The sequence below is a fragment of the Malus domestica genome, chromosome 03 (assembly GCF_042453785.1).
Source record: "Malus domestica chromosome 03, GDT2T_hap1".
Classification (NCBI taxonomy): Eukaryota; Viridiplantae; Streptophyta; class Magnoliopsida; order Rosales; family Rosaceae; genus Malus; species Malus domestica.
In genome coordinates, this window is record NC_091663.1 from 10,549,620 (window position 1) to 10,573,676 (window position 24,057).

At 35.5% G+C, this 24,057-nt stretch overlaps 1 protein-coding gene and 1 long non-coding RNA gene across 4 annotated transcripts; both read left to right on the forward strand.

Annotated features, from left to right (window-relative positions):
• The first annotated feature begins 3,093 nt into the window (after positions 1-3,093).
• On the forward strand, positions 3,094-10,039 carry LOC103407776 (homeobox-leucine zipper protein REVOLUTA-like). Its single transcript, XM_008346650.4, has 18 exons — positions 3,094-4,292; positions 4,618-4,777; positions 5,022-5,107; positions 5,222-5,312; positions 5,450-5,545; positions 5,669-5,782; positions 5,880-5,963; positions 6,110-6,265; positions 6,339-6,413; positions 6,776-6,882; positions 7,031-7,214; positions 7,720-7,908; positions 8,102-8,182; positions 8,289-8,423; positions 8,585-8,919; positions 9,032-9,137; positions 9,251-9,400; positions 9,506-10,039. Exons 1-18 carry the CDS (start codon positions 4,060-4,062, stop codon positions 9,653-9,655), a joined length of 2,532 nt encoding a protein of 843 aa, XP_008344872.3. The 5' UTR covers positions 3,094-4,059; the 3' UTR covers positions 9,656-10,039.
• Positions 10,040-10,452: 413 nt separating this feature from the next.
• On the forward strand, positions 10,453-12,309 carry LOC103407775 (uncharacterized). 3 transcript variants are annotated; one of them, XR_011579249.1, is made up of 5 exons: positions 10,453-10,594; positions 10,692-10,834; positions 10,934-11,036; positions 11,915-11,966; positions 12,103-12,309. It is a non-coding gene; the product is annotated as an uncharacterized lncRNA (long non-coding RNA). The 3 variants fall into 3 exon arrangements; XR_011579248.1 differs by lacking the exon at positions 12,103-12,309 and having other exon boundaries at positions 11,915-12,078; XR_524856.4 differs by lacking the exons at positions 11,915-11,966; positions 12,103-12,309 and having other exon boundaries at positions 10,934-11,329.
• Positions 12,310-24,057: the final 11,748 nt, after the last annotated feature.

Sequence of the window (24,057 nt, forward strand, 5' to 3'; positions counted from 1 at the left end):
TATATATATATATATATATATAGAAAACCAAAATCCCACTCACCTGGAGTCCGCACTACAACTCTCTAGCACGAATATTGAAGCGTCACGAACGATTGACGCCTAGAATAATTATAAACCACATCTCATAATCCTTATCAATAGAACATGTAACTTACGTTAAAACACATCCCTAAGGGCGCTCTAGAATGATTTGAGACCCATGGGCCAAAAGTCAATCATCGGTCAAAGATCGACGGTAGGGTCCACAACCCTACATAATTTGATCCGAAAGACCCGCATCTTAGATTTCTGATTAGTAACGTTCAAAGATTCACATTATGCTTCTAAAACATCATACCAAAATTTCATTATGATCAAACGGTTGGATCTCCGCCAATTGCAAATTCAAGTGGCGGTTAACGTTTTATTTTATGAACTTACAATTCTAATTCGGGAAGATCCGAGCATCGGATTCCTGATCCGTAAGTTCCTATGCTCTTCAAATATTACGTACTATAACGGATTGAATTTTGGTGACGATTAAACAGTTAGATTGTCGATTCATTTACTAACCAAGCAACGTATCATAATGAATTTAGGTTCAAACAATCAACCCGCGTCATACGAATATCAACACTGAATTTAAGACATCTAATTTAGCCTAAAATAAGCATCAACGACCCCTTAGCCACTCATCGCCGTGGGTGGCGATTGGCAGTCCCGACTTGCTTGAAAATTTCAACTATTTCTAAAAATTATCACAATTTACAGGAATGAAGATCTCAACGAGTAGAACAAGTTTCATACCTGTGACTAAGATTAATTTGGCCGGGAAACACCTCAATTTCACTCAAACCCGTCGGAAACCCTTGAATTTGGGTGTTCTTGATTCGACTCCAAAACAACTCCGACACACCAACCAATGCTTGGGCTTTGTTCCAGGCCTCAAGGGAAATCTAATCGATAGGATTTCATTCAAATATGGCGGATCGCCGTCAATGATGCCGTCGACATTGTGCTCCTTCTTTCACGAAATTGAACTCAAAGGCCCTTAAATTTGAGCTAAGATGGTAGATAGGGAGTTGTGAAATAGCTTTTGGGTGATGGAATGGTAAATTTCAACTAAAAAATGGTGGAAATCGGCCGAAATCAAATCGGGTCACCGCCGGGTACACGTGTCGGCGGATGAGTCCGTTTCGTCCCTTTTCTTTCCTCTCTCATTTCCCTTCATTTTCCTTTTTTTTATTTGTCCGTTCCTTTCTCTCTCATCTCCTCATTCCTCCACTTCTCTCCCATGTTCCTCCTTTACTTCCTATCTCCACCGCCCATCACCATTTTCTTTAATCTGGGCCACACACATGGCTCTATCAGATTTTGCTCCAGAAATCTGGAGCATTCTAGAAAATAATAAATTTACAATTTTTCCCTTGACTTCATTTATTAATAACTCATTCGTTATAACTCCAAATCGTGTTCTGTTTGCAACCACGCGTCCGTAGCAATGAGTACTACGATGATATGCCAAGAAAATGAGTCTTACGTGACACGACATGACAGTCAACACAAGTCAACACTTTGCCTCTAAGGGCATTTTAGTAAATTCTCTTATTAAAATTATAAAAATCATAATTTTTAAGGACGTGTTGTTACATTTGGGAATCCCAAAAATTAGGAATATTGAATTTTAGTTCAGGATTGGTCTTCAATTCCGATCTCGAAAATTTTCGGTTTGGAATTCGAGATCCATTTTCGATTTGGGATCCCATATTAATGTGTCTTGCTTGTATAGTATCACATATTAATGTGTTTTGCTTGTAGATATATTATGTTTTTGTGCCTTTTAATTAGATTTCGTATCTTGCTTATAAGTATATTATTCTTTCATGTATTTCTTCCTTGAGTTTGATCGTATACTGTGTAGGTGAGTTTATATTAGTGTATTAGTTTTTTGTTTTAAGAAAATATAATATCATACTTTACTTAATAGCATGTTAATTTTTTGAACTCAAATCTAAATGCCCCTTTTTTTTTTGTCCAATTGAAATAAATATATTTTCTTAGAAGGAATTATTTTATTAGGTATTATTAGTGATACTCTCAAAATCGAGTTGAAGAAAAGATTCTCTATGTAATTGAAGTGTTATTAGAATATTCAATATCCTAGTAGATATGATGTTAAATTTCCACCCATGTGTCATGAGTTCAAAGCTTATAATTCTCTAAATTATTGTAATAATTTCGAACCATCCTCTGACATCAAAATAATAAAAAAGAAAAAGTATATGCAATTGGTTAGAAATTACATTCATTTGTTTGAGATTTAATTTCAAGATATCACAAATAGATTACTAACTGATATAATTAGAAAACTTCCAAACCTTTCTATTGAAATGTACGTTTTTAGCCGTTTTAGAATCATTTCTAAACAGAAGAACTGAACCGAAGTGAATTTTTTTTTTGTTGAGAAATTGAGACATCGAAAAACTGAAAAGAAATGCTAACAAGGATTTTTCAAAAGTGAGGTTCTATGAATTTTTTGTTACCTTATATTTTTTACATAATATTTTATAATGTTGACATAAAAATTAACATTAAACTATGGATTTATAAATGTGTTTTTTGAGAAATGCTTAGAAGTCTCTCTTAAAAGAAAAAATTATTTATAAACTTAGGAAAACTAATGAAAAAGGTTTGAAAACTTTGAGTTTTAATGATAAGGACAAAATAAAGGGTAAAATGAATAGTACCAGGATTGACTTTTTAGTGTAAAAATGTGGTTTTTCGTTAAAGTAAACATGATCGGATGATTTTTGTTAAAGTTACCTATAAACTTTCTATCACCTTATACTATTTACACAATGTATATTAGAATTAATACGAGAATTTAAATTAAACACGAGTTGACAAAAAATCCGTAGAAAGCCCACTTTGAAGGACTGAATGCCAAGATAAGATTTGGTTTACTTGACCGAGACATATGACAGGAGAGCCTCAGCCCCTATTGATGTGTCCTCTATGGTATAAGACGTCATTACAAAAAAACACTAGGGACAACGACGTAAATGCGCCGAAATCATATAAATAATCATCAATATTAAACTACTCAAAATTAAAAATTGGGAGCTCGACACTGCTAAATGTGTCGATATGCGTGCCACATAAACACTCCGTTTCTCTCTCCTCTCCCTTTCTCTCTCCTCTCTTCTATTCTCCACTGTTTCTGCTCAGCTCAGATCACTGTCTTTTTAGCTCCCCTCCTATCTCTCTCTCTCTGATAAAATAATCAAATAATGAAGCCAACCCCATAAATCTTCTCTCACATTTTCTCACTGGAAAGTGGCAAAAACAGCTTCTGTCTAGGATGATTATGATTAGGGTTTCTCTCTCTCTTCTTCTGGATTGTCTTCTCCTACATCCATCTCTCTGATGCTTCTGGAGATTTAATTTCTCCTGACACTATGATTTTGAGCTTTGTTATTTTTGTTCAAACCAAAGTTGCAATGTGTAACAAGCTTCTATTCATTGTATGATAAAATGGATCTTTAGGTGGAAAAAGACTGAAGTGGTGGTTTTTGGAAACTCAAAAAAATAAGTGGGTTTTGTGTGATTGTGTCATACCTTTGGACTTTTTGGGAAAGAGAAGTTGGTTTCTTTCTGTTCAAAACAGCTAGAAATTTTGGCTTTGAGCTTTCGTTTGTAAAATTTTGTGTTGTATTCAAAGTTCCAATCACAGCAACCAATAACAGAGAGCTCTGTGAAGAAATTAAGGGAAAGCCCAGACTTTGATTTTATAACCAAAACCCCGAACTGGGTCTTCACCAGCAAGCAAGCAGCTACTGCTCCTGTTCACACAAACCCAAGAATCTTCTGGCTCAAAAATTCGGTCTTGCTCAACCGTTTACACTTAATATCTCTCTCTCCTCGCTCTCTCTCTAGACGGACTTTACAAAGCAGAAAATCTTTAACCTTCTTCTGAAATCCAGAGAAAAACCAAAATAAACCATCGCTCTCCTCTCTCCTCCCACTTTTTGCTGTTTATATTAGCTTTGAGCTTTTGTTGGTTTGGGGTTTGGGAAAATGGCCATGGTTGTGGCTCACCACAGGGAGAGCAGCAGTGGGAGCAGCATAAACAAGCACCTCGATGCCGGAAAATATGTACGTTACACATCTGAGCAAGTGGAAGCTCTTGAGAGAGTCTACGCCGAGTGCCCCAAGCCGAGCTCTCTGCGTAGGCAACAATTGATCCGGGAGTGCCCCATTTTATCAAACATTGAGCCCAGACAGATCAAAGTCTGGTTCCAGAACCGCAGGTACATATGAACAGGACTGATTAGCAACTGGGTTTTTTACCCTCATTGCTTTTGTCCTTTTGGATGCATCAAGTTTGATTCTTGGGTAATTTGAAAACTGGGTTTTGCTCAATTTCCCAGTTTGATCAAAGTTCAAGACCATACTTTTTAGAATCTAGCTTTTACGTATGGGATTTTTTCTTCATTTTTTTTTTATATATGAGGTGATTTGAAAATTGGGTTTTACTCAATTCCACTTTTTTGAAGGTTTTAATGTTTGATTTGGCCTTGAGATTATTCATTTTGGGTTAAAAAAAGAAGGGGATTTGGTGTTTTGTGTATGCAGGTGTAGGGAGAAGCAGAGAAAAGAGTCCTCAAGACTGCAGATTGTAAACAGAAAGTTATCAGCAATGAACAAACTGCTGATGGAGGAAAATGATCGATTGCAGAAACAAGTCTCTCAGCTTGTTTGTGAAAATGGTTATATGCGCCAACAATTGCATACTGTAAGTATAATTATCAGAGATTTTAGGGAATGAATTTTCCTTTTATAGTCCGGGATTGGAATTATATTTTGTCTTTTAGCAGTTATTTATTAGAAAGTTTTAATATGTTTTGGCCAAGTTTTAATATTGCATCTGCAAGATTTGCATTTATTCCAATTTAATGGAGTTTAGGATGGCCAGCTGAATTGCAGTAGAATTTAGTGATTGCTAGAACTTAACCCTCTAATAAGTGATTTTCTTGTAGGCACCAGCTGCAACTACTGATGCAAGCTGTGACTCTCTGGTGACAACTCCTCAGCATTCTCTTAGAGATGCTAATAACCCTGCTGGGTAATTTTTTACTGCCAATTGAGTTTCACCTTTCCTAATTCCCTTTGTAAATATTTACTGGCATGTTGATTTTCTTGTATTACATGATCTAATCTTTATTATGCTATTTGGCAGACTCCTATCCATAGCGGAGGAGACCTTGGCAGAGTTCCTATCCAAGGCTACAGGAACTGCTGTCGATTGGGTCCAGATGCCTGGGATGAAGGTTGCTTCTTGTTTTTGTTATTTGTGGGAAATGCTCGTTTGTGTATCTTCTCCCTTGTTAAATTTTTGTGCAATCATATGGTATAAATTGTTGTTCATCTTATGCATGCTGAATCATCTTATTCAATTGTTTGCCAGCCTGGTCCGGATTCGGTTGGGATCTTTGCCATTTCACAAAGTTGCAGTGGAGTGGCAGCAAGAGCCTGCGGCCTCGTAAGTTTAGAGCCTACGAAGGTAAGAATGTACATCATTTGATAGTGCTAAATTTTTTTTGCTACATATTTGTATGCGCCTTAGTTTCATGTGACAAGGTACATGAAGCATTTGAATTTGAAGTTAATTATTTATGTACAACAGATTGCAGAGATCCTTAAAGATCGTCCATCTTGGTTCCGGGACTGTCGGAGCCTTGAAGTTTTTACCATGTTTCCTGCTGGAAATGGAGGAACCATAGAACTTATATATACACAGGTGAACAAAAACTGTTGGAAACTTGGAATTTTTTTCCCTGATTATGTTTTACTTTCTGTTTTTGTTTAAAGGAATAACTAACATTTAATTGTTCCAGACATACGCTCCAACTACTTTGGCTCCTGCAAGGGATTTTTGGACCCTGAGATACACTACAACTCTAGACAATGGCAGTTTTGTGGTAAGCATTCTGGTGTATATTATGTTGTCATACTTCGTGCATACCAGTTTATGACAAATACAACTTTGACTTCCTTCTCTTTTTTTGTACTCCTGTAAGTGGATACCTAATGTGCTCTAAAAATATTTTGTTATCTATGTTATAAGGTGTGTGAAAGATCTCTTTCCGGTTCTGGCGCTGGCCCAAATCCAGCTTCTGCTTCACAGTTTGTTAGAGGCGCGATGCTTCCTAGTGGTTATCTGATTCGACCATGTGAGGGTGGAGGATCAATCATTCATATTGTTGACCACCTGAATCTTGAGGTATGAATTTCGGATTCTTACTCTCGTAAGTCTCTTAGTTAGAAAAACTCAATTGTTTCGCATCTTATTTCAGGCATGGAGTGTGCCAGAGGTGCTGCGACCGCTTTATGAATCGTCCAAAGTGGTAGCACAAAGAATGACTATTGCGGTGAGTAGTTAATGATTGAGTCATTGACTTGATACTTTCTTCTGTACAGTCAATGTAAAAGTGCTTGATATTCTGATTTCTGTATAAAAAGTGAATTTTCTGAGCTCTCATTATGTGATCAATTTCCTTTATGTCTTTAGACATTAAGTTTTAAGCCCTTTGATATGAACCAAAGGCACCCTGGAAAGTAGAATTTCTCAAGGTAAATTCCATTTATTCTCAAGAATACTGCGGTGTGCTAGTGTTAATAGCACGTTGACTGTAGAATGGAAAGATAAACTAATAAACCCTCCCCTCCCCATCCAACAAAATGCATTAGATATTTTGAGAATAGAAGTAATAACTAAACTTCTTTTATGAAGGCGTTACGGTATATCAGGCAAATAGCTCAGGAAACGAGTGGTGAAGTGGTATATAGTTTGGGCAGGCAGCCAGCTGTTCTGCGAACCTTTAGCCAAAGATTGATCAGGTGGGGTATTATACTTCACTTATTAATCATTTGCTCATTTGATACATCTGTTTGTATAATTGCTTTGTCACCTTTTTCAGTGTTAATATTAACCACCATCTTTCTATATCAGTTTGTAAATAAAATTTATTGATATGTCTTCTTGTAGAGGCTTCAATGATGCTGTCAATGGATTCAATGACGATGGATGGTCATTGGTCAACTGTGATGGTGCTGAAGATGTTATAATTACAGTTAATTCAACCAAGAATTTAACTTCTACTTCGAACCATGCCAATTCCCTTGCATTACTTGGAGGTGTTCTTTGTGCAAAGGCTTCCATGTTACTACAAGTAAGTCTGGAATCTGACGACCATCAACTCTAAAAATGATAGTTTCTGTGTTATGATCTAAGATGCCTTTGTTACCTACTCTTCTTGGATCATGAATGAGCATATTTGCTATGTTATCTAATCTTCTTGCATGATGAATGAGGATACATGTCTTTTGAACTCAATTTATGTTTCTTGATACCTAAGATGTTTATGTTTGTCCCGAGTCCCGGACCTATTTTGTAGAGTTTGAGTAGCCTTTTCTGTGTTGGGAAAATAGTAGAATGTCCATGATTCTTCTTTATTGCTTTGTTGTTCTGAGATTAGGCATTGAGCTTTATCCAGAGGGCTGCATTTACAATGATTTTGTGCCGTCTGCATCTCTTAATATTGCTGTCTAATTGGATTAGTGGAAATCAGTGTTAGTTTTGAATGGCTAAGAGCTTATATGCTTTCTCCATCATGTTGTCTAAACCGTAAATTTTAGCTAATGAGAACTTGGCATGCATATCTTTTTCAACTCCAGAATGTTCCCCCAGCTGTTCTCATTCGTTTCTTGAGGGAGCACCGTTCAGAGTGGGCAGATTTCAATGTTGATGCCTACTCTGCCGCATCTTTGAAAGCTGGTTCGTATGCTTATCCTGGGATGAGGCCAACAAGGTTTACTGGGGGACAAATTATCATGCCGCTTGGTCACACAATTGAACAAGAGGAGGTATGCTAATTCAATTAGTTCATATTTTTATTTTACTTTTGCGAGTAACATCTGAACCTTTGTTGTGAAACATTACATCAACAGGATGATAATTGCAACCACTTTCTGTCATGTTAGAGTGCAAGTATATTCTACAAAGTGCTTCTCATCCCCCTTTTCTTTTCTTTTTTCTAACTTCTAATTTTGATTCCAGTTGCTTGAAGTTGTTCGACTTGAAGGTCATTCTCTCACTCAAGAGGATGCTTTTGCATCAAGGGACATTCATCTCTTGCAGGTGATTTTTCCTGCTGCTTGTTCAGCTACTGCCGCCCTTGCTACTATCTGTTGGGGTACTATTGTGTACTGATCATACGAAAAAAATGTCTTGTTTCTATTGGCAGATATGTAGTGGAGTTGATGAGAATGCTGCCGGAGCCTGTTCTGAGCTTGTTTTTGCCCCAATTGATGAGATGTTTCCAGATGATGCTCCCTTGCTTCCCTCTGGTTTCCGTATTATCCCATTGGATTCAAAAACAGTTGAGTTTTTTTTGTGCTTCACGTGGGTTTTACCTGTTAATTCAACCAAATGGACATATGCATCAATATTGTCATATAGCCTTCGGGCCATGCTGGACTGCATCTTAATGTGTTTTTTGGGCTCCCCCAACATGCTAATGTCTTGCAATTATGAATACAGAGTGATTCAAGGGCTACTTTGAATACGCATCGAACATTAGATCTGGCATCCAGTCTTGAAGTGGGCTCAACAACGAGCAATGCAGCTGGAGATCTAACTACATTTCACAATACTCGATCAGTATTGACGATTGCCTTCCAGTTTCCGCTTGATAATAGTCTACAAGAGAATGTGGCAAACATGGCACGGCAGTATGTTCGTAGCGTAATTTCATCCGTGCAGAGAGTTGCAATGGCTATATCTCCATCTGGATTGAGTCCGTCTGTGGGACCAAAACTATCTCCCAGCTCTCCAGAAGCTGATACACTGGCTCACTGGATCTGCCAGAGTTACAGGCAAGTTCTTTGTTGAATACTCTAGATTGCATGCATGATTCATCTGTTGGGAAAAACGTACCATATTTGCGCATAATTTCTATTTCTCAATCCTTTTCTTTCTCACCTACAGTTATCATGTTGGGGGAGAACTGCTGAGACCTGATTCCTTTGGTGGTGACTCGATGTTGAAACATTTATGGCATCACCAAGATGCTATTTTGTGTTGTTCATTAAGGGTACATTGCAACATCACTGACACATGCTAAATCTTTATATCGATTCCGAGTAGGTGTCATTCTGATTAATAATTTGTGGAGATCGTAATCTGCGCAATTTGTTCGTTTTGCAGTCAATGCCGGTTTTCACGTTTGCAAACCAGGCAGGACTTGACATGCTGGAAACAACATTAGTCGCCCTTCAGGACATCTCATTGGATAAGATTTTTGATGAGGCCGGACGCAAGACGTTGTGCGCTGACTTTTCTAAACTAATGAACCAGGTACATGAGATGTTAGAACTTTCTTCCCTCCCTCGTTTACGTGTAAAGCCATATGCTGTCTCTCATTGTAGCCTAATTCATCTTTTATCCTTTCTTCCTCGTCAGGGTTTTGCGTACTTGCCAGCCGGCATTTGCATGTCGACGATGGCTCGCCATGTGTCGTACGAACAAGCGATTGCATGGAAAGTACTTGCTGCAGAAGAAAACTGTGTCCATTGCCTGGCCTTCTCCTTCATAAACTGGTCTTTTGTGTGAGCATTTTAATTGGTTCCATCCCTCACCTTTCTTCCACCAGACATGCAAAAGAAGCTTTGAGAGAAAAAGAAAAGCAGAAATGTGGAAAAAGGAAAAGAAGTTTTGTAATATCTCTACCCCTGGCGGAGGGTTTGCATCAGATTAATTTAAGTTGATTTTGATTTGCAACTGTGCTGCAATTGGCAATGTTGGCATTTAAGTGATCAAGGCTTAAAAGGCACAAGCATTTGTATATACTTGACTTACATTGGCTTCTGAATTCTGATAGGGCATTTCTCTTTGCAGACAAATTAGAAATTTGACTGGTAAAAACTTTTCGTTTTGTAGTTTGTGTTTTAATATTTTTCTAAATTTTGAAGTTTAAATTTTTTATTTGATTTTTCAGTTAAGGTGCCATTTAGTGTTTTTAATTTCCAAAGTAACCATAAAGGAGGGCTTGGTTTTGGCCTTTTTTCCCACAAACTTCCAAGCAAGCGGCCCAAGGTCGTATTTACAGCTTCAATTTGCCCATCTCATTGAGGGTGATAGACACAACTATAATTTCACGAGTGTCCAAAAAATGGCCAAATCAATTTTGAGGATTATATCATCGACTCCTAACTTGTTATATTTACTCTCGACTACACATTTAGTTGTATGATCACGATAAGTTTATGTGCTTAGAATAATTTTCTGTAACATTTGTATGTCTTGCTTGAGGTGGTCAAAATAAATGTGCAATATGTAGAAAGAGTTGCCTATATATATATATATATATATATATATATCAAAGAGGATACGTAAGCTAGGGGTGGGCAAATGGGTCTAGGACTCATGGGATGGGCCGTCCACCACTTCTCTTAAGTTTTTTAAAAATCTCTGTCCTTCAAACTTTCTCACATGCCACATAATCTTTGCACTCACCGCCCTCAAATTTCTCTTGGACCCGACACCCCAAAGGTAAATTTTAGTCTCATCCTTCTTTGATTTCGTTTTCAACGTTTAGATTAAGGAAAAATTGAAGGACAGTGTCTCATGCAAGTTGTTATCTGTGTAGAGATCTTGCAATCGAAGGGTATAAACCCAGATCGCTTTATTGATTCTGAAAAGGAATTGGAGACAGAGGGTAACTCGACCAACGACAGAAGAAACTATGCGGCAGTACCCATTGATTTTGATTTTGAGTCTAAAATTGGAAAGGTATAAACCCAGATTCCTTTGTTGATTTTGAATTATTGATGCCATGATGTTGAATCAACGATGCCATTATTTATGTGTATGAATAATTTTGGTCTCTAGAAATTTGCTGTCATGTGGAAGCCTACGATAAAGATTATGTGTATTGAAAACAAAGGCAGAGGTAGGTTGAGTTTTGGAAGTTAGAACTTGCGTGAGAATCATGGTCAGCACCATCACTCTTTAGCTGTTGTCTTACCATTTTGGCCCACAACTTGCATTTGTTTGCAGTCTCGCCGTTTAATTCTTATCAAACTTGTACTAAACCATTCGGTTCATCGAAGAAGAAAACTGGTCCATAACTATATAATATCGATGAAGGCAATTGAACCAAGCGCAATGATGATTAGAATTGAATGAATTGTTAATTAAATAATTGGGAACTTGATGTGGAGGATAACAAGGATTAAAGATGCCATGAAACTAGCTGTTATAAATGAATAAAAAGAATTGTACAAATGATTGATCTGTGTTTATCTTGAACTTGAGGTATTCGATGAATTGACTGTGTGTAAGAATTTTATGTCATTCAAAATTAGTTGTTATGAAAATATTCCTCGTACTGAAAATAATGAATTCAAAGTAATGATGCAAATATAAATTGAAAATAAGTTTTATTGCAAATCATACACTAGGACTTACAATTAATTTACTTACGATTGAGTCAACAAATAAGAAAATGACTAATGAAAAGGATATTGGTGCACGTAGGCATCCTTGACATTTGAAAATTAAAAGTGTTTACAATTTTGATTTCTTTGGGTATAGTGTGAACTCAAAGAAAGTTTTTACTGAGAAATTGTGGAAATTCCAAACTTGAAACTTTTTTCCTCCGGAGTCAATTTCTTATATACTTGGAAAAAAGTCTTGGAAGATTTGCTTTTACTATTGATGAATGATGACTTGCTTTCACTATTAATGCACAGTAAAATTTGACATGGCCTTATGCAAAAGGGTATTGCGAATCCTGGTAGTCGACCTACATGGCTGACTGTGTTTTTTGACTTATTGACTTGGTTGATTGCTGTGAGGACGCATCTGAAGATTCGGAGTTTGAAGCTTTCTCTTCCAATGTGGATCATCACTGCTTCTGCAAGTAATTGTTGTGCTAAATCTTTGAGCTAAGTGGCTTTATTCTTTTTTGAACCTGACGATTTGGAAGACTTGATTGTTCATTTGAGGGATGAAGATGGACTAATATTCGATAATGATTGTTTTGAGATGACTGGCAGTGATGGCTGTGCTGGTTGTGCCGGAATGACCGGAGGTGGAGTAATGGGTTGGTTGTGCCTGATTGATGGCCTTTTGATGGTTGAATTTATACTACCACTTGACTGATCTGATTATGTAGACTTCACCTATTTCAACTTCATAATTTCACTTCATAATTCATGGGACTTTGTACTTGGCCATAATATTGGGAGAAGTGTATTTCTGTAGTTGAATAAGTTTCTATCAAATTTCTGCTGGAAATTGGTGGAGAGGACTTGCATAAGTTCTTTTGGTAAGAGACTGGCTGTTGAGCCGTGAATTGACCACCATTTTAGGAACCATGCAGGAAAATTCAATCTGAAACTCTTGTCAAAATTAATGAACCATGAATGACTAAAATCTTTTGTCTGATGAAGAAAGATGTTAATCCATGCATCAATGTAATCAAAGTAATTGTAATGGTTATTGGGAATGTGGACATATTGGGTATAAAGAAGTTTGTTTTTGTAAAGGGGGATTCCCCAATCTGATTCGGTGAAAAACCTTCAAATGTAAAGAGAATGGTAGAAGATTTTGTTTTCATGGGTTTTGCTGTAGAGAGGTTTGATAGAAATGGACTCGGTTTTACTGAGGATGACTTGATAGTAGTTCAGTGTTTTATGTGGTGTTGTAGGATGATAATGGAAATTGGGATAATGAAAACGATAATGAAAAGATATTCACTGGGATTTTTCTTGATGTATGGTGATGTTTTGGTATAACTGACTGGTTGGAATGAAGATGATTGGTATGTTAGGGTTGAATAAGGATCATTTTGACTGACTAATGCCGTTTAGTAATTGGGATGTGTAGACTGGTAATTTGGCCTAAGGTTTCCTATTGTAGAACCTAAAGGAGTGATATGGTTAGTAATGGCTAAGGCCGATGAAGAATCTGAGCTTGATTCTTGTTTTACTGGTGGTGGTGGTAGAGTGGCTGGAAGCCTCATCTGATCAGGTCTTCTTGGTGTCATTCTTCTCCTACAGAAATTCTATGGTTAGGAAATCAGAGATGCAATTTTGACTACCTTTCATGTATTCGATTTCAAAATAAAAAATACTTAATATAGCTTCCCATCATGCAAAAATCTATTTTGATGCAATGTTTTGAACATCTTTTTGTAAAACATGTTTTGCAAATTTCTAATCGATTCTGATTAAAAACTTTTGATTTAATAAATCATCTTGAAATTTGCTAATGCATAATACTATAGATAATATTTCTTTCTTAATAGTACTATAATTACTTTGTGATGGATTCCATACTCTTGAATGAAAAAGAATAATTTGTTCAGGAGATCCAGAAGAAATTGATTGTTTGATTAGAATTGAATGAACTATTAATATTATCCAGAAAGAAGGATTGAAAATGTGTATTGATCTGAAAATTAAAAAACAAGTTAGTAGCCAAATATGAATTAGGAACATTTTGTGAACAATATGGATTACCTCCTATTGCTCCATCCAACAAAAAGAAAAAAAAATCAGAAGCCTACAATAGGTACTCAAATAGGTACTCCAGTAGGAGACACCTCAAATATAACAAATTCAAAAATAGGAGTTTTGAAACAAATAGATTTTACGAGAAACCCAAGTTCAACAAGTGGAAGAGGAAACTTTCAGAAAAATTCCACTCTAAAAACTAAGAACAAAAAGGGAATTGCTACAAATGTGGTAAATTCGGTCATTATGCAAATAAATGTAGAGTTAAGAAAACAATCAACCAATTGAAAATCTCTGAAGAAGAGAAAACCTACCTAATCCAAGTCTTAGAATTACGAGACATAGACCATAGTCAATCCAAAGATGATTTAGGTTCTAATTCGTCTTCTTCCAGTAATTATTCAGGTAGTCTTTCATTCCCCGACATTAAGATAGGGTGTACAGATGCTTGTTGTAAAAAGATTTCAGTCCTTAATAAACAAGAAGAACAAGAGGATCTTCTTATTGAGTTAATCAATAAAGTAGATGACCAGGAGTAAAAATCATTTTATTTAAAAAAGTTTAAGAAGCTAGTCTCCCAAGAAGAAGCCAGTACTGGTCAACCACAAGTAACCCCAAAAATTTGTCTTAGCACAACTCTAGAAAGGTTTAATAAGGCTAAGAAAGAAATTACGGTCAAAGACCTACAAAGAGAAGTCAACAAAATTAAGGAAGAAATTAAGTCCTTAAAATCTGAAAACATAGAAATTCACTCACATCTCATTGGTATCCAAACACAAGCACTCCTTAGCAATAATGATGAAGAACAAAATAGTTCTTCCTCAAACCAAGAATCAGAATCCAAGTCCATAGAAAATCCAACAGAAAACCTAGTTTTAGGATTACTACAAAAAATTAGGATCCAAAAATGGTATTTATTGGTACTATATTATATTGGGCCTCGTTATTTGGGCTTCTAGACATTGAGCTCATGATTTATGTAAAAGGGGAGGAGCCCTTAGTCTATAAAAGGGACTCTTCACCCTCACAATCAGGAGGGCTCAGATCCACAAACAGAGGCCTCACATCCAGCAACCCTCTCACAAATAGAGAAACGCTCTCAAACTCTCTTTCTCTGGGGGACTCCCCCTCACACTTGTAATCCATACATTCATACAGAGAAATACAATCAACATCAGTGTGGACGTAGCCCAAACATTGGGGTAAACCACGATACATTTTGTGTTCTTTACTTTCTTGTAGATTCACGGTTGGATTTACGTTGTTCCAAGACCCCTCCGGTTTTGTGCATCAACAGTATTCTAAAGTAAAAATAATAAGCGAACTTTAACGAAAAGCTCTCGGTACTGTTCACTTTAACGAAAAACCATAATTTTACACTAAAAAGTCAATCCTGATACTATTCACTTTACCCTTTATTTTGTCCTGATCGTTAAAACTCAAAGTTTTCAAGCCCTTTTCATTAGTTTTCCTAAATAATAATTGAAAACTTCCGGTTAGAAACCATTGCCTTGATCAATTTAGGTGCGGACTTAAATTGTATTCAAGAAGTTTTAATTCCTGCTAAGTATTTCCATAAATCAACAGAAATTCTTAGTGCAGCAAATTAGTCACCAATGCAATTAAAATTTGAAATCCCAAAAGCCCATGTTTGTCAAAACAATGTTTGTTTTAAAACCCAATTTGTTTTGATAAAAAAACATTTCAGACCCAGTCATTTTAGGTCTCCCCTTCATAGCTCTCCTATATCTTTTTAAGGTACACCATAACTGTATAACTAACAGAAGGTTCGGACAAAAAAATCACATTTGAATTCTGCATGGAAACAGATCTCAAAAAATTAAGACAATTACAAAAAGATAGCATATCAAAAACCATCAATTTAGTTAACAAAAAAATCACAAGTTAAGTTCTTAAAAGAAGAAATTAACTACAAAAGAATTGAAGAACAGTTAACAAATAAATCTTTACAAAGTATTAACAACTTTCAAATGAAACTTGTTAATGAATTTTGTTCGGATATTCCCAACGCCTTTTGGCATAGAAAATAATACATTGTTACACTTCCTTACAATAAGGAATTTGATGAAAATACCAACAAAAGCCAGGCCAATTCAAATGAGCCAAGAAGTCATGGAATTTTGCAAAATAGAAATTCAAGAACTTCTTAATAAAGGAATAATTAGGAAAAATAAATCACCCTGGTCTTGTCCCGCTTTTTATGTCCAGAAAAATGCTGAAGTAGAAGGAGCAACTCTAGTTAGTCATTAATTACAAACCTCTTAATGAAGTCTTTGAATGGATACGGTATCCAATTCCCAACAAAATAGCTTTAATTAATAGACTTAGTCAAGCTGTAACATTCTCAAAATTCGACATGAAGTCTGAATTTTGGTAGATTCAAATTCATGAGGTTGATAAATACAAAACAACATTTGTCACTCCTTTTGGTCATTATGAATGGAATGTAATGTCATTCGGTCTTAAGAATGCACCTAGTGAGTTTTAGAATATCATAAACGAAATATTTAATCAATAAGTCATTCCTCAATTGTTTATATTGACGATGTTCTCATTTATTCCAAATCGATAGATGAGCATTGGAAACACTTAAATATGTCTGCTGGGATAATTAAGTCAAATGGATTAGTTGTCTCAGCAACCAAAATTAAGTTATTCCAAACCAAAATTAGGTTTTTAGGATACAATATCCACCAGTCAACCATTCAACCAATAGATAGAGTAATTCAGTTTGCAGATAAGTTCCCAAATGAAATCACTGACAAAATCCAATTATAGAGATTTCTAGGATCTTTAAATTATGTTGAATAATTTTTATCCACATCTTAGGCAACAGTGCAAACCTTTGTTTGATCGTCTAAAAGAAAATCCCTCACCATGGTCAAATACTCATACTTCCATAGTCAAACAGATCAAATCACATGTTCAGACATTGCCCTGTCTTGGCATTCCAACTCACAATTCATTCAAAATTGTTGAAACTGATGCATCTGAAATTGGTTATAGAGGTATTCTCAAACAGTCAATTTCTTCCGGATCTCTTGAACAAATTGTTCGTTTCCATTCAGGAGTATGGAATTCAGCACAAAGTACTTATATTACTATTAAGAAAGAAATATTATCTATAATATTATGTATTAACAAATTTCAAGATGATTTATTAAATCAAAAGTTTTTAGTCAGAGATGATAGCAAATATGCAAAACATGTTTTACAAAAAAATGTTCAAAACATTGCATCAAAACAGATTTTTGCACAATGGCAAGCTATATTAAGTATTTTTTATTTTGAAATCTAATACATCAAAGGTAGTCAAAATTGTTTCTCTGATTTCCTAACCAGAGAATTTTTGCAGGGGAATAATGACAGTAAGAAGACTTGATCAAAAAAGGCTTCCATCCACTCTACCACCACCACCAGTAAAATAAGAATCAAGCCCAGATTCTTCATTGGCCTTAGCCATTACCAACCGTTTCACTCCCTTAGGTTCTATAATAGGAAACCTTAGGCTAAATTACCAGACACCACGTCCCAATTGCCAAATGGCATTAGTCAGTTAATATGGTCCTTATTCAACCCCAACATACAAATCATCATCATTCCAACTAGTCAGTTATACCAAAATATCACCATACGTCAAGAAAAACCCCAGTTAATATATTTTCAGTATCCATTTCAATCTCAATAAAAAACAAGCAACAGAAAAATTAGCCAAAATAGTATTACCACACTATTTCCATTATTATCCTACTGCACCACATAAAACACTAAAATACTATCAAGCCATCCTCAGTGAAACCGAGTCCATTTCAATCAAACCTCTCTACAGCAAAACCCAAAAACAAAATCCTCTACCATTATTTTTACATTGGAAGGTTTTTAACCGAATCAGATTGGGGAATCCCATTACAAAATCAAACCTCTTCATACTTTGATTACATTGATGCATGGACTAACATCTTTCTCCATCAAGCAGAAGATTTTAGTCATTCATGGTTCATTAATTTTGACGAGAATTTTAGATTGAATTTTTCTGCATGGTTCCCAAAATGGTGGTCAATCCACAGTCCAACAACCAGTCTTCTACCAGAAGAACTTATGCAGGTCCTCTCCACCAATTTCCAATAGAAATTTGACAGAAGTCGATTTAATAACAGAATTACACTTTTTCCAATATTCATGGCCAAGTACAAAGTCCCATAGATTATGAAGTGGAATTATGAAGTTGAAAAATGTGAAGTTTACAGAATTAGATCAGTCAATTGGTGGGATGAATTCAACTATCAAAAGACCATTAATCAGGTCCTTACTGAATTTTCCATTACTCCACCTCCCGTCATTCCGGCATAACCAGCACAACCATCACTACCAATCATCCCAGAACAATCATTATCGGACATTAGTCCATCTTCATCCCTCAAAGGAACAGTCAAGTTTTCCAAATCGTCAGGCTCAAAAAAGAATAAAGGCACTCAACTTAAAGATTTAGCACAACAATTACTTGCTGAAGAAGCGATTCTCCATACTAAAGAAAAAGAAGCTTCAGACTCCGAATCTTCATATGCATCCTCATACCAACCAGCCAAGTCAATAAGTAAAAAAACACAGTTAGCCAAGTGGGTTGACTACCAGGATTCGCAAGACTCTTTTGCATAAGGCCATGTGAACACAATCAATTTCCACATGAAAATTCAGTCATCTTTCCAAAGTCACCATGTGAAGCGTTCATATATTATTCGCACTAATAATTCTGACAAAGTAAGGAATTATTCAATCAGTCAGCATGTTCCCACCAATGATTGTGACAAAGTTTGGAGTCATTTAATCATCCAGATTCTACAGTAAAAGCAGCAATTATTCCAACAAATTTCATTGTTCATTAATAGTGAAAGCAAGTCATCATTCATCAATAGTAAAAGCAAGTCTTCCAAGGCATTTTTCTAAGTCTATAAGAAGTGGAGTTCGGGGGAAGAAAGTTTCACGTTTGGAATTTCCACAATTTCTCAGTAAAAACTTTCTTTGAGTTCACATTGTACCCAAAGAAATCAAAATTGTAAACACCTTTAGTTTTCAAATGTCAAGGATGCCTGTGTGCCCTAATATCCTTTTCATCAGTTATTTTCTTATTTGCTAACCCAATCGTCAGTACATTAATTGTAAGTCCCAGTGTAAGTTTTGCAATAAAACTTATTTTCAATTTATATCTGCATCATTACTTTGAATTCATTATTTTGATTATGAAGAATATTTTCATAACAACTAATTTTGAATGGCATAAAATTCTTACACATGGTCAATTCATCGAATACCTCAAGTTCAAGGTAAACACAGATCAATCCTTTGTACAATTTCATGTCATCTTTAATCTTGGTTATCCTCCACATCAAGTTTCCAATTATTTAATTAACAGTTCATTCAATTCTAATCATCATTGCCATTGGTTCAATTGCCCTCATTGTTATTATCACCATTAGTTCCACCCTATTTGGTATCAGAGCCAAGTGAGTGGTAATTGAGTTATCATCTTTATAATCACTGCATTTTGTTCATCCTTCAATTTTCATGTACAATTTATCTTATTTGTTCATTGTTCTAAGTAGGATTGTTTACTCTCAATCCAAATAGTAAGGCGTGTTCCAAACAATAAGTCCATAGGATTGGTATGAGCGGATTGCATGAGCGAAGATGGAGTTTAGGAAAGATGTGAGGAAGGTAATAGCCGGTAAGATTTCTGTATATTGAAAACCTGCATTTTGAGCAATATGAGTAGATTATTTTGATCTAATTCAACTGCCAGCACTAGCTCCATATCCAATTTAAGTAGAATTCCAAACATAGTAAATGAAGAAAAAAATTTAGAATTTCAAACAAATGACAGTGTCGACTTTGGAGATTGGAATATCCCCAAGGTTTGTAGTAAAAGCATTTACAGAAAGAAATGGTCAGTAGCCTCTTTTAAAAGTGAACATCAGTTGAAAAAACTTATGCTCTTAGTAAAGAACATTAGACTTATCAATTATTCACACCAAAACAAATCAAAGCCCATAGAAAAGATGGTTACAATTACATTCACATAGGTATAGTTCAGATCGCAGTCAAACCTTTAACAAGAAGAGGCCTCAATACCTCTATTTTGTTATGTCTCCGAAATGCAAGATTCACTGACTTTAGTGATAGCATTCTTGGAATGATTGAGTCAAGTCTTTACAATGGACCAATTCATTTTGATTGTTTTCCAGTTGTCACAATAAGTCTTTCAGATCCCTACATGTTGAAAGCACTCACATCAAACATAAAAACTTTAGGGTACCAAGTCCTTGAAGGAGTCCAACCATTAGCTTTAATTTTTAGAGTCGATTACAAAGTCACAGGAACAAATATGAATTTCCAAGTCTTAGTCAAAAGTCTTAGAGACCATACACTTTTGATACAAACTAATCAAGAAAATGCCAACATCAAAATACCCAGAACTATTAAATGGTCAGATATTAGTCTACTTTTAGATTAGTGTTTGATTAATGAAAGCAAATCAGTAAGTACACAAAACAGCTTAGTTAACCTAGACAACATAGAACAATATTTTGACGGAACAGTTAAAATCAACTTTAACCCTCCACCTAAAAAATCTAGTGTCCACTTACATGAGTTAGCTCAGTCACACAAATCCTTAGAACCAAGTAGGATTTTTTTTTCTGGGTCCACATCAGCCGATATGGTGGGTCGAGATCAAGATTTAATCAATTCCTCAGTCAATAGAAAATTAAAAGCAATATAAACTAGCTCAGCAATCACCCAACAAGAATTAATCAATGACCTGATTAACATAAAACTAAAATCAATAGAAACAGCCTCTCAGGTGACTCACCCAAGATATCAGCCCAATACTTAGAATCAAGGAGAAGAAACCTCTCCAACACAATCCGACTTCGAAGCAAGTCAAATTAACCACCAATTACTCGTACTGAACAAACCATTCAAAATTTGATGGAAGAAACTCAATGCTGACATCGAAGCAACATAAAATATTCCCAAAAGGAATATTTTTTGAAATAAATATACAAAAGAACAAAAATTGGACATTTACAATAAATGGACCAATTTCATGAAAAAGCACAGATTTGAAGTATTTTTCTTCGATTTCGTTGAAAAATATTATGAGTCTGAAAAGAAGTTAGAAGTCAACACCAAAGAAAATTGGGTTAAAGAAGACAAAACCATAATCTCTTCTAGTCACCTCCACAAGAAACAATTTTAATTACAACTGCAAACACACAAGTACCAGCCACTACTTTTAAACTCCCCAAGGAAGATGTAGAAGTTAAGCTAGTTATAAAGCAAAACAATTTCACAAACCAGAGTCTATACACCATTAGAAAACAGTTAGACAAAATTTAAACCATAATAGATAGACTTTCTCAACCAAAACTAACAATTAGGGAAAAACCCCTAGTCAAGTTCCCAGAGTCGTCTTCTAACTCAATGACTTTAAAAACAATTTCCGGAAGCCAAAAAATAGATCAAATGTTTTAGTTAATGAATAAGGTATCGTACCATATCATACCCATACTTATGGAAATATTATTAATATTATCTAGGAAGAAGGATTGAAAATGTGTATTGATGTGAAAATTACAAAACAAGTCAACAAAGACAAGTTAATAGCCAAATACGAATTAGGAACATTTTGTGAACAATAAGGATTACCTCCTATTCCTCCATCCAACAAAAAGAAAAAAAAATCAGAAGCCTATAATAGGTACCCAAATAGGTACTCTAGTAGGAGACACCCCAAATATAACAAATTCAAAAATATGAGTTTTGAAACAAATAGATTTTACGAGAAACCCAAGTCCAACAAGTGGAAGAGGAAACCCTCAGGAAAATTCCACTCCAAAAACCAAGAACAAAAAGGAAATTGCTACAAGTGTGGCAAATTTGGTCATTATGCGAACAAATGTAGAGTTAAGAAAACAATCAACCAGTTGAAAATCTCTGAAGAAGAGAAAACCCAGTTAATCCAAGCCTTAGAACTCAGAGACACAGAACATAGTCAATCCGAAGATAATTTAGGTTCGTCTTCTTCCAGTCAATCCTCAAGTAGTCTTTCATCCTTTGACATTAAGATAGGATGCACAAATACTTGTTGTAAAAAGATTTCAATCCTCAATAAACAAGAAGAACAAGAAGATCTTCTTATTGAGTTAATCAACAAAGTAAATGACCCCGAATTAAAGTCATTTTATTTAAAGAAACTTAAGAAATTAGTCTCTTTGAAGAAGCCAGTACTAGTCAACCCCAGGTAGCCCCAAAAATCTGTCTTAGCACAACCTTGGAAATGTTTAATAAGGCTAAGAAATAAATTACAGTGAAAGAGTGATGCGAAATATATAAGCACACAAATTAAACCCTCTTTTTATCAATTGTAGTAAGGAATGTAAGTAGGGATCGTTCTAGGCCGGGGATTAGGATGGATTGCTAAATCACTTAAAAACTGACTCAAAAACGTAAAAACAAAGTTTAAAACACTAAACTAGACTCAAAGAATGCAAAACTAAACTATAAAACACCAAAACAAACCAAAAGACTCAAAACAGCACATAAACACTCAAAACTGCCTTAAAAACACAATCTAGGCAGTTTGAACACCTAACACAAATTTGGACGAAATTAAGTTATTACTTGACTCAAGACACTTAAAAACTCAAACTAAATTGATTTCTAACTAATCTAACACTTCAAAATAAAGGGGGAATTGGTTTTGACGAAATTTAAAACAAAACAAAAACTTTATAACTCAAAACAGATTTTAAAACGAAATTGATAAAAGTGAATGGATGGAAGGCTAACTAAGGGGTTCTTCTCCACACATGCCACACTTGCATACAAAACGATTTCCAATTTCTTTTCGATAAACCATGAATTCCCAACACTCCAGATTAACCGTGAATTGCACTAATTAACCCTCAGATTTTTCTTAAGTTATTGAATTGGATGAATTGCATACGACAACCCAAAGCATTCCCCACAAGTTCCCTACATGAATTGCATAATAGAGATACAAGCAAGAATCATTAAGTTCTATGAAAATCATAAGCATTGGCGAAGCACTCGTTACTATGAATTGCATGAAACTTATGCCAAGAATTTACTTAACACGATTGTGATCAACAACCTTTACTACTTGTGAATATAAGTTCATAACGATTAGGTGAAACTCCCTTATATCCTAGCATCAAACTTATGCATGAAAATTAAGCGTGCACTGTCAATCAACATACACAAATAAGTTTTAATTCATGTAGATAAGTAAATTGAATTCACAACTTATGAAACGCAATTAGAAGTAATCAAATCATATAGCAAGCATAAACATGGTTTCGAATCCCGCCTAGCCAAGGGGGGGTTTAAGTTCTCATACTCACAAAGCAAAGATAAATAAATTTAGACATTGAAATCAAAGATAGAAAACACCTAGAAACGTTCCAACATTCCCAAGGCTTGGGCATAGGCACGGCACCAGGTTGTTCCTTCTTTCTCCTTCCTTGCAATCTGCGGCACTAGAGGGATGAGTGTGTTTGAGGGATGTATGAATGTAGACAAATATGGTAGAGGATGGTGACTAAATGGTGCAGCAAGGGATGGTATTTATAGGCTGAAATTCGCAGCCCCTATGTAGCAAAGGAAAAGGATTTAAAGGCCTAATTTGTATAGGATAATAACACACAATCCTTGAAGGAAAAGGCTAAGGCTTTTAGAAACCAAGGGGGAAAGGAATAATCAGGTTTCTAGAAGTTCTAGAAAGGTTTGGGGCGTCACTTTTGTAGGACAAGGGATAAGGCCTTCTAGAAAGGTTGTTTTGTGGCTGATTTCTAGAAAAACAAGGGATAAGGTGTGGCACCTTTGTAGGAAGGGATAAGGCTTCTAGAAATCAGGTTTTTAAGTCTCCAAATAGGAAAAGAAATCACTTTTGTAGCTGAAATCTTTATGCATTAGGATTAGGAAAGCTTGTCTTGGTCAATCCTTCTTCTTCTTGGATTCCTTTTCCTTCTTTGACTTGGATTACTTCTTTGTTGCTGGAACTTAAGGCCACTTAGGTTTAACTTTCCTACTTCAAGTAGGAAACCTTGTTTGAGTAGGAATCTCATTCTTCTAGGAATCCATCTTCAACTAGGAATCCTCACATCTTCAAGTCTTTATTTCTTCAACTTTGAAACACATTCCTAGCCTCTTCAATCCTTCAAATTCGTCCATTCTTTGTACTCCACATGCATGAACTCCATTCTAGCTCAATTTTGCTCCAAAATGCTCCAAATTGCATCTCTTTGCACACTTTGTCCTTAAAACCTGAAAACACATGAAAATGGCTTAAAAGACTAACTTAACTAAAAAAACACAACATAAATGCACAAGAACTAGCTAACTAAGACGCATAAATATGCTCCTATCAAAGACCTACAAAGAGAAGTCAATAAA

What these genes read in the sequence shown, in the direction of transcription:
- LOC103407776 (XM_008346650.4), top strand. Translation starts at nt 4,060, where the DNA reads ATGGCCATGGTTGTGGCTCACCACAGGGAGAGCAGCAGTGGGAGCAGC. An exon ending in GATGCTAATAACCCTGCTGG is followed by an intron (nt 5,108 to 5,221) that starts GTAATTTTTTAC and finishes GCTATTTGGCAG; the next exon opens with ACTCCTATCCATAGCGGAGG. An exon ending in AGGCTTCCATGTTACTACAA is followed by an intron (nt 7,215 to 7,719) that starts GTAAGTCTGGAA and finishes TTTCAACTCCAG; the next exon opens with AATGTTCCCCCAGCTGTTCT.